Source organism: Dermacentor silvarum, chromosome 6 (genome assembly GCF_013339745.2).
Source record: "Dermacentor silvarum isolate Dsil-2018 chromosome 6, BIME_Dsil_1.4, whole genome shotgun sequence".
NCBI classification, from domain to species: Eukaryota; Metazoa; Arthropoda; class Arachnida; order Ixodida; family Ixodidae; genus Dermacentor; species Dermacentor silvarum.
In genome coordinates, this window is record NC_051159.1 from 18,325,343 (window position 1) to 18,340,606 (window position 15,264).

The following is a 15,264-nucleotide window of genomic DNA, read 5'->3' on the forward strand; positions in this document are numbered from 1 at the left end:
CGAGCTTCTTTCATTTTACTGGGAAAAATAGCCTGATTGAGACAAAGGTTGAAAATATATGCAATGCATGGAGCCAGAATATCAACAACGTATTTTAAAGGTTTTATCTGTAACCCGTCAATATCTTTCGCACTGCTGTTGTTAAGATTTTGAATTATGTGGCTTATTTCGTTTTCATCCACAGGTTTAAGGAAAATAGTATTGCTATTAACCGGAATATTACTAAGATCATTTGGTAACATAGGTGTATTACCTGCACTTGCGAAATATGTATTAAATGTATCTGCAAGTCGCTTCCCAGATAATTCTATGCCATTAATATCTAATTTAAGAACTTTACTGATAGGCGGATGATGCCTTAATACAGAGTTGAGCCTTTTCCACATAATCTCAGAGCATCCAGCAGCAGTTGCAAAGAAATTTGCAAAATATTCTCGTCTAGCTTTTTTTATATCTTTATCTAGGCGATTACGGTACAGTTTGAATTGGCGGAATAATTCTATATCTTTAGTTGAAATAAATTTGCCATAGAGAACATTTTTATGCGCGATTCGTCTGTGAAGCTCAGAGTTAATCCATGGCTTCCGAATTTTTTTGCTTGGCTTAACGCGCACTGAGGGAAAGCTAGATTCATATATTGATTTGACAATGTGAAGAAATTTTTCGTAGGCCCTATTTGCTTCGTTGAATTTATATACATCTTCCCAACAAACATTTTCTATTTGTTCCCGAAATATAGACAAACTGCGTGGGGTTATTTTTTGCATCTGCTGCATTGGCTGCGTTACCTATTCCAGTACATGCCCTTTGTCGCAAATAAATATAGGTAAGTGGTCGCTGAGGTCATAGGCAAATACACCCGCCTTAACTTTTTCAGGGGTGATATTTGTGAAAAAAATATCAATTAAAGATGATGAATTTTCAGTAACTCTAGTGGGTAACTTAATTACATTCACTAAACCATTCATTTTCAGTAACATATTTAATTGTAAAGTTTGGGAATCGTTTTTCATCATATTAATATTGATGTTCCCGCCGTAAATTAAATCAAGCCGATGTTTATTAACAAACTCAAAGATTTCTTCTAATTTATCAAAAAAATTGCTAACGCTGCCACTGGGAGGGCGATAGCATACTATAATAACGATGTTATGCATTTTTATTGCTAGAAGTTCATAGTCAGTTGTTATTGCAGAGAGTTCGGGCAGTAATTCGCACTCGAATACTTCTTTACCAGGATGCATACTCCGCCTCCGCGACAGGATGACCGATTTAAGTAGAAGGTACCATAATTTGGGATACGGAAAATATCTGTATCGTTCATTGACCATGTTTCTGTTAACAGTATCGTATCAAATGATTGCCCTAGCTGTTCCAAAAACAAGTAGAGGTCGTTTTTTTTATTTGAGACTGAGCGGATGTTCAGATGAAAGCATTTAAAGGATTGCAGAAATTTTTTTACCTAAATGCTGACTGAATACTTGTGGCAATATGTAAGTCTCCCCACTTGCACAAGTCATCGTTATCAAGAACTGTTTTTAAACGAGCTTATCAAGATCTCTCGCGGTAGAAACAGCCACTGCGCGTTCACCGTCTGCTTTTCGGACAAGAACACGGCTGTTGCTATGCCACACATATTTGTAGTTCGCGCGCTTCGCCCATATCTTTGTCTCAAAGAGTAAATCACGGGTCCTTCTTGTCACATTTTCAAGTAGGAATACATCGTCTTTCGATTCAGGCAACTTCTTTCTGCTTTTCCACCAGCGGTCCCTATCGGCTTGTTTCGCGAAGCGACAGATTATACCCGGTATCTTTTCTTTTTTTGACGGCAGCCGGTGAACTGAAACAACGTCATTTTCTGAGAGCTGTGGAAGTTCGAGCTTCATGGCTACTTTGTTTAGCTTTTCGAGCAGGTTTTCTTTTTCAGAGTACTGAATCCCATGAAATTCCAGGTTTAAGCGAAGGCTCCTCCATTCAAGTTGGTCAATTTCAGATTGCAGCTGATTGATGTCACTCTCGTTTCCTTCAAGCCTTTCGGTTCTGCGTTTTAGTTCCTTGATCTCATTTTCATTTCGCTCTGTTCGTTGTTGCAGTTCATCGTACTGTTCGCTTAGAAATCGTAAAGTATCTTCAATGCCTTCAACTACCTCTCGGAGTGGCAACAGCTGGTCAAGCTTTCCGTTAATTGTCATTAACAACTGCCGCACGTCTTGCGCATCAGAATCATCACTAGATATGTTGGGTTGCACACGTAATTTCTGTCTTCTACAAGACGTGCAGCTCCAAGCCAGGCGGTATGCATCTCCCTTTGACCTAATTGTCGTGTCCGAGATTCCTGAGCATTTTCCGGTGTGAAATTTACAGTAAGCGTTAGCTCACAAGTGGCACATATCACATTGCAGGACATGGTCACAATTTGGCAGCAGCAGCAGCAGCAGCAGCAGCAATAAGGAAAAAAGTACGAAGTATAGAAATACTAACCTGCAAAAAGGCAGGTTGTTACTTCGACGATGCCTCTTCGATGCTGCCGCTGCCGCCAATGTGAAAGCAGGCCTCGATTTCCACTACTTTATAGCTTGCTCTTCGACGGTGGCGCTTGATGAAGACTGCGGCGTGATCCGGACAAAGAGAGCTTGCAGCAGAGACGCTCGCCGAGCTACGCCCACAAAGATCGAAGCAAGCACGGTAGCGACGTCACAGGACAGCCGACGTTATCTGCAAAAAGGCAGGTTGTTACTTCGACGATGCCTCTTCGATGCTGCCGCTGCCGCCAAAGTAAACACGTTATTCAAAAAAAGCATCATTCGCACAGCACAAGCATGATGTAACATTTTTTATTCGGGTGACGTTTTATACAAATCCACGAAAATTCCAAGACACGAAGCTATTAAGTTAACAACTCTTACTAAAAAAACAGTGATATCACAGTTCTGTTCGTTGCACCTAATCCATAACTAAAGTTGGCGAAATTGACGTATCATGCACTGCTCTAAAATACAATCATTAATTTGTGAGTAGGACGTCCAAAATGCTTATAAACATTCGAACATTTCACGCAAGCTGTAAATTCATATATCAAATTCTTTGACTTAAGACATAGCTGATCCAGTCTGCAGAACTGTGATATGTGTTTTTATTGCAGAGTTGGGGATTATTCAATTTCGTGCTCTTACTTTTCTTTAAACCTGCCTATTTTCAATAATTTTTACTTTATGCTCTGAATTGAAATTCTTCTAACAACCGCTAGACCTTAACTTTCTCAAATGCTACAAACTTAATTCAAAATAACCCTGTGGTTGTCTCAAAACATTTGAGGAATTTCGCACGTATTTAAGGAGGGATATCAGAGTTGGTCCTTAGCTAAAGCTCGAGGCCAATTCCGATTTGCAGAACAGAATTGTGCTTGCTAGTTTTTTTTCGTGAGTTATAGTTCTAAACTTAAGTTTTTTTAAATTGTGCAATTTTCAACCATTCTTAATAAAAATTGATGGCCCTAAATGTAAATAACAACAATTAAAATGTTTTAAATAACAAACATCAAGTTCAGTCCCGTGGTTGGCGAGAAAAACGATTTCACTATTCACATGCATAGGAGCTCCTGAGCTAAATCGTTTTCTTAGGTATTGTGTGCATCCGTAATGTTTGTATTTCCCAACATAATTTTGGAATATTGAGCCTGATCTCAAAATTTGCCTTATAACAACATTCAAGCTTGTTAAGCTTTGTACAATATATGATGCACTTCTCTAGGAGTATCACTGTTTGCTGCATTTTTACAAGGACTGCCAGTGTTCTTTTTACACTTCAACATAGGCCAGAATGCTGTGTTTTATAAGTTTAGTGTTGTTTTGTGGAGCTGACGCATAACATTTCAGTGCACATATATTTGTGCACATTGATATGAATCTACTTTCAGGCTTTAGTATCCAACCATTTAATGTGCACTGCTGGAACAGCAGGTCCTCCTGTAGTTTTAATGCGAATCTTTCTTGTCTTAGACAAGCCTGCTTTTCTCAGATGTCAACTCCGGTCGAGTCTGCCACAAATTTTTCCTGTTTCATATGTTAGCACCACCAGCTTGATCCGTGAAGCGCATTGGCAGCTACAGTTTGTGTGGTGCAAGTTCTAGGCTGAAGCATGTATGCAGACTGTTCTGAAGTGTGTATGTAGTATGTATGATGCATGTATCTAGTCTGAAGTGCAATAAACGTTTAAAACCGGTCACTTTGTGGTTGTAGTGCCAATTATTTTTGCCACTGCATTTACTGTAATCGTTTATGCCTACAGTACAGTTCTCTAGAACCTCTGCAAAGTACAAGCACATTACAAACATCGACATAGGTTTTATAGAGATTTGTCTTTTGGGTCTGTAAAGCAACTGCAGAGAAATGTTCTAAAGAAATTTGTCATCACAATCTTAAAAGGAACTCCATAGAAATGTTTTATAGAAATTTGTCTTTAGGATCTAAAAGGAACTCTATAGAAATGTTCTATAGAAATTTGTCTTTGGGATCTTAAAGGGAACTCCGTAGAGATGTTTTATAGAAATTTGTCTTTACAATCTTAGAAGGAACTCCGTAGAAATGTTCTATAGAAATTTGTCTTTAGGATCTTAAAAGGAACTCCATAGAGATGTTCTATAGAAATTTGTCTTTAGGATCTTAAAAGTAACTCCGTAGGAATGTTCTTTAGAATTGTGTCTTTAAGATATTAAAAGGAACTCGGTAGGAATGTTCTATAGAATTGTGTCTTCAGAGTTCCTATAAGAATGCGGTGGCCAAATAACTGTTGGAACTCTATAGGAAAATTCTATAAGCAGTCAAAATAAACACAATAGAATTCTATCGAACAAGTTGAAAAGACTTTCTAAAAAAACACATTAAAATTTTTTGTAAGGGCTTCATTGCCTGCACCACCGGCTGCCACTGTCGTCTGCGCCGGCGTCCCTCTTCATCGCGACCCACGCATTTTCAGTGGGACCGCCGAACACGACGTGGAAGACTGGCTCTCATCGTACGAACGTGTAAGTGACACAAATGGGACGACCAGTCGAAGCTGTTCACGTGTCTTTCTACCTCGCCGACGTAGCCAAACTGTGGTTCTTCAACCACGAATCAGACTTTTCAAGCTGGTAATCATTTAAGACCCTTTTTGCCGAAGTGTTTGATTGCCCCGCTGTGCGTAAGCTACGCGCTGAACAGCGTCTGCGCCAGCGCGCACAGCAGCCTGGAGAGACATTCACCAGCTACATCGAGGATGTTCTCGATTTGTGCAAGCGGGTAAATCCCAACATGTCAGAGTATGACAAGATCAAGCATATCCTCAAGGGCACAGAGGACGGCGCATTCCAGATACTGCTGGCAAAAAGCCCAACGAGCGTATCCGTCCTTACTAACCTATGTCAGAGCTTTGAAGAGCTGCGCCGCCAACGTTCGATCGCCCGCCAGAACATTCAGCATGCCGATTCCGTCTCCAGCATTGCGATTTCTGTGGACCTTCTGCCCAACTCGACCCTATCGCAACATATAAAAGCTTCTATTTGTGAAGAGGTGGCCAGGCAGCTATCGCTGCTGCCTCATAGCGACGCACTTTCGGCAGCTTTGAGTCCAACGCTACAGCAAGCCATCCGGAATCAGATATCGGAAGCGCTTCCTGCAGCTCCTACAACCTCCCCACCCAATCCTATGAGGTTGCCGCTGCCCTATACCGACTTTCCAAATCATCCTACGTCGCTACCGCTCAATGCGACGAGGTTTATTGTCGTCGATAACGTTGCAAGAACGCTACGTAAAGGTAGGCACTGCAAGGGCACGGGGCTCACTCGCGATCACGGCACGATACTTCGTCTTCCTCTTCAGTCGGCACATACACAGGGGCGGCCTGCTTCGTTACAGAAGAAATTTATCGGCTGCCAGCTCACAGTCGCGGTGATATTTAGTATTTTCGTGTATAGAACATTGCGAGCGCGTGCTTCCATCTATGGAACGGCGTGAATACGAGGGCTCCAGTGTGCGCATGTTGGCCCAAGTTTAAAAGAACACTAAACCCGTAAAGTTCCACAATTGACAATCTGAAGCACGGCTTTTTTCGCGTCAAAAGTTTATGAGAATTTCATACCCACAAAGTTCGGAATTGAAATCCATGCGCTCCGTAGATTCCACGGCCGCTGCGAGATGCCGCGACGCGCCCGCTCGCTTTTGAAAAGCCCTTGAAACTTTGTGCTCGGATGGGGCTCCTTGCGTTATGCGACTCCAAGCGCAGAAGCGTTGCCACGAAATCCAGCCCGATTTCTCAATGATTGTGCCGAAATGTCTTTTCGAGCGTGAAATAGACATTGTAAACAAAATCCCTAATGATTCCCGGCGCCGGTGGTTGTTTTGGTTAGCGCCGGGAAAAAATTTTTTTTTGAGGAGGCTGAAGCCCCCGGCCCCCCCCCCCCCCCCCCCCCCCTGGCTACGCGCCTGCTCCGTGCTGACACCTTTGCGGAAGCCAAATTGTCAGAAGTGTATGTTTTTGCTCAAAATCCACAAACCGATTTGAAATTACTTTTTCAAGTACTGTCGAGAACATAGGGAGGATTTATATTGGACGATTGTTGCTCATGTCATTTTTGTCACCTTTTTTATATAGGACACTAACGCACGCTTGCAGTTTACAGGGAGAAATAGCCCGATTGAGACAAATGTTGAAAATATATGCAATGCACGGATCCAGAATATCAACAAAGTATTTTAAAGGTTTTATCTGTAACCCGTCAATATCTTTCGGGCTGCTGTTGTTTAGATTTTGAATTGTGTGGCTTATTTCGTTTTCATCCACAGGTTTAAGGAAAATAGTGTTGCTATTAACCGGAATATTACTAAAATCATTTGGCAGCATAGGCGTATTACTTGCACTTGCGAAATGTGTAATAAATGTATCTGCAAGCCGCTTCCGAGATATTTATATGCCATTAATATCTAATTTAAGAACTTTACTGATAGGCGCACGATGTTTTAAAAACACAGTTGAGCCTTTTTCACATAATCTCAGAGCGACCAGCAGCAGTTGCAAAGAAATTTGCAAAATATTCTGGCCTAGCTTTTTTATGTCTTTATCTAGGCGATTACGGTACACTTTAAATTGGTGGAATAATTCGATATCTTTAGTTGAAATAAATTTGCCATTCAGAACATTTTTAAGCACAATTCATCTGCGAAGCTCAGAGTTAATCCATGGCTTGCAAATTTTTTTGCTCGGCGTTACGCGCGCTGAGGGAAAGCTAGATTCATATATCGATTTGACAATGTGAAGAAATTTTTCGTATGCCCCATTTGCTTCGTTGAATTTATATACATCTTCCCAACAGGCATTCTCTATTTGTTCTGGAAATATAGACAAGTTGCGTGGGGTTATTTTTTGCATCTGGTGCATTGACTGCGTTACCTACGTTTGGTGCCCTTTGGAGCAAATAAATAAATATAGACAAGTGATCGCTGAGGTCATAGGCAAATACACCCGCCTTAACATTTTCAGGGGTGATATCTGCGAAAAAAAATATCAGTTAAAGATAATGAATTTTCAGCAACTCTTGTGGGTAAATAATTACATTCACTAAACCATTCATTTTGAGTAAAATATCTAATTGTAAAATTTGGAAATAGTTTTTCATCATATTAATATTGATGTCCCCGCCGGAAATTAAATCAAGCCGATTTTTATTAACAAACTCAAAGATTTCTTCTAATTTATCAAACAATTGCTAACACTGCCGTTGGAAGGGCGATAACATTCCATAATAACGGTGTTACGCATTTTTATTGCAAGAACTTCATAGTCAGTGGTTATTGCAGAGAGTTCGGGCAGTAATTCACACTCGAATGCTTCCTTTACCGGGATGCATACTCCGCCTCCGCGAGAGTATGACCGATTTAAGTAGAAGGTACTATAATTTGGGATATTGAAAATATTGTTACTGGTTATTCTCTTAAGAGAGGGTTTATTGGGACAAGACGTAACCGACCGTCTTGAGCGCCAGCCTAGGTTCCGTGATCCCTTGGCAAACGTCCTTTTCTTCCACACCTCTTATCTACTTCCCACTACAGCTTATGGCACATACCCAAATAACGCAAGACTTTCACGCTTGTAACACATCCCCCCACGCAGACAAAGCCCAACGGGCAAGTCAAACAGCATCTCGAGAGATAAAGGGCTTGAAGTGGGCAACATGAGTCACTTCAGTCTTTGAAGAGCGTCGTGAATGGAGGCGCGCTATACGGTACTTCAATTCGCTTATACGCTCTAGAACAACATAAGGTCCAACATAGTGTGCCAGTAGTTTTTCGCACAATCCACGTTTTCTTGTTGGCGTCCATAGCCACACTAAGTCACCTGGATCATTAGTGACGTGTCGGCGTCGGCGGTCGTAACGTGCCTTTGAGCGATCTTGTGAAGCAAGAGTGCGCAAATACTTAAGGCGTCGGGCTTCTTCTGCACGACAGATGGTCTCCGATGTGCAGGCATCATCCTGGTTCAGAAATGGGAAGATCGTATCAAGGGTGTAATGTGGCGGCCGAGCGTAAAGAAGAAAGAAGGGGCTGTAGCCGGTAGTGTCGTGCTGGGCGGTGTTAAATGCTTAAGTCGCCAAAGGTAGATCACTGTCCCAGTTCTTGTGATCTGTTGAGACGTACATGAACAACATGTTCGTGAGAGTTCTGTTGGGGCGTTCCTTAAGGCCGTTCGTTTGGGGATGGTACGGCGTAGAGTGTCGAAAACTTGAAGAAAATAGACGAAGCATCTCTTCCACGATATCTGCAGTAAACTGTCGTCCACGATCGCTAATGACGACTTTAGGAGGCCCGTGTCGGAGAATGATAAATCGTAGCAAGAAAAGGCACACGTCGGCTGCAGTAGCCGATGGTATTGCAGCCGTCTCACAGTAGCGTGTCAGGTGGTCAGTGCACACAACGATCCCACGATTTCCGTTAGAGGACCGTGGAAACGGGCCGAGAAGGTCGACGCCGACTTGCTCGAATGGAGTTTTTGGGGTGGAACAGGGTGTAGTCTACCAGGAGGACTACTTATGGGATGCTTGCGACGTTGACATTCATTGTAGCTAGACACGTACTGCCACGTCGTCTGATGCTTATTAGGCCAGTAAAATCTTTCTTGAAGACGGCAAAGTGTTCTAGCTGCTCCCAAATTACTGGAGGTTGGGTGATCATGCATAGTCCGCAAGATGGAAGTGCGTAGACATTTCGGGAACACGAGGAGATATCGTGAGCCTGTGGTAGAATAGTTCTTCTTATAGAGCAGCCCATCACGTGTGCAAAAGCGATTGGCTGTTGATTTATTTTTGACGGCCAGCAGTTGCTTTAAAGTGTCGTCGTTTTGCTCCTCAGTATTAAAGGTATTTAGATTAGGAAATGATGGCTCCAAGGATACGATCTAGTGGTCGAAGTTGTCCGCGTCACAGTCCCTTGTGGGAAGCGGTAGCCACGAAAGGCAGTCTGCGTCAGCGTGCCGTCGACCGCTTTTATAGGAAATGGTGAAGTCGTACTCCTGTAGACGGAGAGCTCAACGTGCAAGCCTACCAGATGGATCACGCAGATTAACGAGCCAGTACAAAGAGTGATGGTCTGTGATGATCGTGTAAGGGCGTCCGTACAGGTATGACCGAAAGCGCTGTACTGCGAAAATCACTGCGAGACATTCCTGTTCCGTGATGGTGTAATTGCGCTCGGGCTTGCTTAGAGAGCGACTCGCGTACGCTACGTTGGTGTTGAAGCGTTGAACAAGAACAGCGCCGACACCAATACCGCTAACATTCGTGTGTAGTTCTGTTGGAGCCGCAGGGTCGAAGTGTTTGAGAACGGGATGGGACGTCAAACGGAACTTCAGTTCACGAAAAGCAGACGCACATTCTGAGGTCCAGTCAAATTGGAGGCCTTTCTGAAGCAGACACTTCAGTGGATGCGCGATGTGAGCAAATCCGGGAATAAACCGATGGAAGTATGAGCAAAGGCCCAAGAAGCTTCGCAGCTTATTTACTGAGCGAGGTTGTGGAAAGGCTTCGACCGCAGCCGTTTTCACTGGATCAGGTCTTATGCCCTCTTTGTCCACTAGGCGGCCTAGAACCAGCGTTTGGCGTTCGCCAAAGCGGCACTCCTTGGAGTTTAATACCAAGCGTGCTTTGCCTAGGCACTCTAGCAGAAGCTTGAGGCATGCGTTGTGTTCACAAAACGTGCGTCCGAAAATCACGACATCATCCAAATAACACATGCAGACTTCCCAATTCAAACCACGCAGAATGTTGTTCATGAATGGCTCAAACGTTGCGGGCGCGTTACAGAGCCCGAACGGCATCACATTAAATTCTAAAAGTCCGTCTGGTGTAACGAATGCCGTTTTATTGCGATAGCAATTATATGGACACTCCAAAGCAGATTTCTGCCGTCGGCGTCGCCGACGTCGTCGCCGTTGCTGTCGCCGTGAGGTTCCGTATGACGTCAATGGAGATGAAATCGTCGCCGCGCGCCGCCGAACGCTGTATGTGCGAGTGAAAGGGCGCGAGGGACGCGCGTTTTCACGGGGAGTGAACCCACGGCGGAGAACAAACGCGTGTTCTGCGCCGTGCTCCCTTAAGGGCTGCAGAAGTAGGCGTCTCTTTCCCTCTTTACAATCACCATATATGTAGAGCAAACGCGCCTTCTTCCGACGCGCGAAAGGCCGTGGGGGGGAGGGGAAAGGGGGAGGGAAGTGAGGCGACGTTTAGCTGCGGCCCCAAGTGCCTATTTATATCAGAGGCTCCGGCAACAGTCACCAACGTCGCACGCATTTTCTGCGAACGCGGGCAAAACGCCGACGGCATCGACAACAGTTCTGCGTATTGCCCGTGCTGCTGCATGTCCAAGTTTATACCGCTGATAAAGCTACTATCATTACTCCGTATAGCTCTCTACAAATTTGCTATCGCAATTGATGCTTCGCCTTTCAGGTGAAACTGGGACAACTTTTTTTCCTTGTCTGCCTTGTACATCGGAATCTGCCATTATCCGGACCGCAAGTCTAGAATCGAAAAGTATGAGGCCGAAGAAAGGCAATCTATAGCATCATCAATCCGTGGCAAGGGTATACGTCTTTCTTGGTAACGGCGTTGAGGCGGCGGTAATCAACGCAAGATCGCCATGTGCCGTCTTTCTTTCTGACTAGAATTACTGGGGCTGCCCACGGACTACTCGACTGTTGGATAACGTTTTTCTTTAGCATGTCACAGAATTGGTCATTGATCACTTTGCGCTCCAAAGGGGACACCCGTTATGGCTTTTGTCGCAGAGGCTGGTGAAATCCTGTGTCTATGCGGTGCTGTAGACGAGAAGGGGGAAAGGATGGTGGAGCCTCTTGCTGGGAAAAGTCGAACACCGCGAAGTGCTTTCGTAGAATATTCGCGAGCTCCTGACGTTGGTTAGTACTGAGCGATTCGTTTACCATAGCCATTATGGAAGTGTCTGTCGCGCATGCAGCTGAATGGGGCTCATCCGTGGCATCGGGGCCTTCTGCGAGGATGGCGAGCGCCAGCACTTGATGTTCAGGAATAGCCCCTTCAGGGGCGAATCAAATCTGGCGTAGCGAAAAATTTTTTGTTCTGATTGTGAATAAATAACGCTATTAAAGAAGGAATCCACAAGAAATTCAGAAAAAAATTGATTGGTTAAGTTTTTCCGTGGCGTCCACATATGTGGACGTTGCGCCTCAAAGCAGTAATATCAGTGAAAGGTGATGAAGAAGAAGACACGCTTTTATTTCGGAGGCTCGGAAATAATCATTGCGGGAACACTGCTTAGGAAGTCTTTTCTGCAAAAGTTATCAGAAATAGTCTATTTGTTATGAAATGAATAAAAACAGTCGTTCTGAGATGTCAAACACGGAAAAACGTTGCACTTCCTGCAGCCGACACGGCTTTTGGTGGATGTGCATTCCTCTCCCCGGCAGCATTGTGCGTTGGCTGCTGGGGTCCCGTTCTTCATCAGCGCCGCTTATGTGAAGAGCGCCTCTGATTTTGAAGAATCTCTTCACGCCCTTCGAATAGAATATTGCTGGAATCCTCGTTGCAGGTTGCCAATACATTCTGACGCCAGGGTATTTCAGAACACCCATTAGCATGACCATTTCAAAAATATTTTGATCTCTTCTTTCGCAGTGACTAATACGGTACCATCTCTTTGTAGGATATACCTCTTGGTGAATTGCGCAAGGTCTTCAAATATCTATTCGGTGAAATACTTGCTACAATACACAAGTGGCTGCTGCGGTCGCGACGCTATCTCAGGATCGTAGTGGCAGTCAATATCACTTGGCGCAAAATCTTTCTTCATCCATTTGATCTTAGCCTTCTTGGATGCCGCAGGCTTGTTCGAGGTAATGACCGTGGCGTCTGGTCGTGCCGGCAGTGCAACTGTGGCCATGGATGCGTTCACCTGACCATTGGCAGGCTGAAACAGCGTAAATTAGGGACAAACTAACTTTCGACAGTTTGGTGCCATATTTTTTCGCGAGAACACAAAATAATGTCTCACAATCTAGAGCAAACTTACTATGTTTTCTTCATTTTCTTCTACCATTTCATCATCAGAAAAGTCCCCATCTGAGAAATCTCCATTTGATATTTTCATCAGGGTTTCTGCTGCTGTTGCATCATCAACTTTCTGACGTTTTGATCCATGATTTCACAAATAACGATCATTTCTCCACGCATGGTGCCGAAATGATGCACCGCCAAAATGACCCGCCAAAATAGCTGCCCCACAACACAGGCGGCACTAAGGCGCAATGTCCACGATCGTGGACGCGGTATTTCGCGCTCCCCTTCTCACACTATAAATTGTTTCCTATTGCAAAAGTCTTGTTTATTGGCATGCGGTATGTCTTAGCTATTACTGACAAATGCAGAATTTCATGTCGCGTTGAATAGAATATCGCAAAAGCTTGAAAAGTCAGAGCCACTTACGTGTGCCGCCGTCAAACGTGGAGACGTCCATCTTTGAGATTTGTTATTGTAGTTATTTTGTGTCAGGTGCGGCAGATGGCGCCACGGGTTGTTGCAGCAACATGTAGAGATGGAGGGAGCACTGTTTGCGCGCGAGATTCAAAGTTAATTTTGAGATATTTAGCTGTGAAGTTGGCGTCCCCAAATGTGGACGCTGCGCCTGAAGGGGATAGCTGCAAGTTTCAGACCCTCTAGTAGTATGTGGTTTCATTGGAGCAATTTATCGTCCATAAGACAGTACGCCCGTCAATAACCGACAGCGTGCAATAGGGGACCAGAACATTCTTCTTAATGCAACTAAGGGGAACGGGCTCTACGATAGCATCAAATGTTCTGTCGGTTGTAGAACAGGCGACTGGGACACATTTGGCTGACAACGGTGGCACGGCGCCACGGGTTGTTGCAGCGACATGTAGAGATGGAGGGAACACTGTTTGCGCGCGAGATTCAAAGTTAATTTTAAGATATTTAGCTGTGAAGTTGGCGTCCCCAAATGTGGACGCTGCGCCTGAAGGGGATAGCTGCAAGTTTCAGACCCTCTAGTAGTATGTGGTTTCATTGGAGCAATTTATCGTCCATAAGACAGTACGCCCGTCAATAACCGACAGCGTGCAATAGGGGACCAGAACATTCTTCTTAATGCATCTAGGGGAACGGGCTCTACGATAGCATCAAATTTTCTGTCGGTTGTAGAACAGGCGACTGGGACACATTTGGCTGACAACGGTGGTACGACGGTATGTGCAGACACACAAAGGGCACTTTCCCTTTCGTAACACGGCGGGTGGCCCACAAATATGGCCGGAAGGCTCGAAACCACAGTTATTTCAGCCGTTCGGCAATCAACATTGGCACCACACAGCTTCAGAAAATCGAGGCCCAGAATTACGTCATGCGTAGCATGAGGTAAAACTACGAACTGCGCGTTATATGTTTCACTGCCCAAGCTAACTTTCACATTGCACAGACCTACAGGGTATAATAGTTCTCCATTCACTCCACGAAACATGTCGGCACGATCCCATGAAAACAACACTTCTCGTCCTAGCAGTCGTTTGAATGCGAGACTCATTACTGAAACGGTCGCTCCTGTGTCCACTAAGACCATTGTTGAGACGCCGTCTACACGCCCACACCTTGTTTTTAAACATGCAAATTGGTGGAGGTATTTATGTCAAAATCGAAGACTGTCCAGCGGCCTCACCTCCAACGGCCGCGCTGACTAGTTTTTCGGCGAAGGCGACGGGTAGCGGCGCCGGGGAGATGGTGACCTGTGTACGCGAGGAGCGGGCGGTGGTGTCAAGCTCCGATTGGAGGCAGGGGAACGGTTTCGCAGTGTTTCCAGGGTCACGTTGGACATACGGCTTGGATAGGTGTACGCACGGCCAACGCGTTGCTGGCCAGGTATTGCTGATCGGTCGTACCTAGGCGGCTGGCGGCGTGGTGGGGCCGCCTTACAGTACCTGGCAATGTGGCCCTCGACACCACAGTTGAAGCACAAGGGAGGAGGAGAAGCGCTCAGCCGGCAGAGATCGTCGAACTGGGCACATCATGTCTGTACGCTGAACAGGAGCCACTGTTCACCACGGTTGGGTTGAAAGCGTTGCCCATATCGCTGTTCTGACGGACACGTCTCCGGATGTGCCCACGTAGGTGCAGCCACATCGACGTCCGTGACACACACAGACGGTGGAAAAGTAGCGCATGGTGCTGGGGGCGCTGAGTCAGATACTGGGTACGTAGCCGGCGGTTGAACTGTGTTGCACATTATTTCATTGTGTCGCCGCAGTTCTTCATGTACTATTTCCCGGATAGTAGAGGCAAGGTCGGTGGACGGGCTCGTATAGACGCTCGCGACAGTGGTCACGTTTGCAGTCGTCCAAATTTGGGTGCGATACGACAGGCCCTCAACGTCTCAAATGTGCGGCAGTGACGCAAGACATCAGAGACGGAGGTGAGGTCTTCTCTACATATCAGGAAATTGTCGACGTCTTCCGCGATACCTTTCAAAAGATGTCCGACTCGGTCTTCTTCAGACATCCGCAGGTTTACGATCTTGCACAGCTTGAGCACCTCTTCTATATAAGTAGTGCATGTCTCCCCCAGACTTTGAGCTCTTTGGGCAAGTGCTCGCTCCACAGGTTTCTTTTTTGCATTAGAGCCGCCAAAACATTTGCCTATTTCCTCAACAAACCGTTCCCATGTTGTTAACGACCCTTCGTGATTCTCGAACCACATCA

At 45.1% G+C, this 15,264-nt stretch overlaps 1 protein-coding gene across 1 annotated transcript; it reads right to left on the reverse strand.

The window, feature by feature from the left end:
* Nucleotides 1–1,432: 1,432 nt before the first annotated feature.
* On the reverse strand, nucleotides 1,433–12,443 carry LOC119456564 (uncharacterized). Its single transcript, XM_037718394.2, has 2 exons — nucleotides 12,274–12,443; nucleotides 1,433–2,229 (listed from the first exon to the last, which is right to left on the reverse strand). The coding sequence occupies exons 1-2, from the start codon at nucleotides 12,441–12,443 to the stop codon at nucleotides 1,539–1,541; spliced, it is 861 nt and encodes a 286-aa protein (XP_037574322.1). The 3' UTR covers nucleotides 1,433–1,538.
* Nucleotides 12,444–15,264: the final 2,821 nt, after the last annotated feature.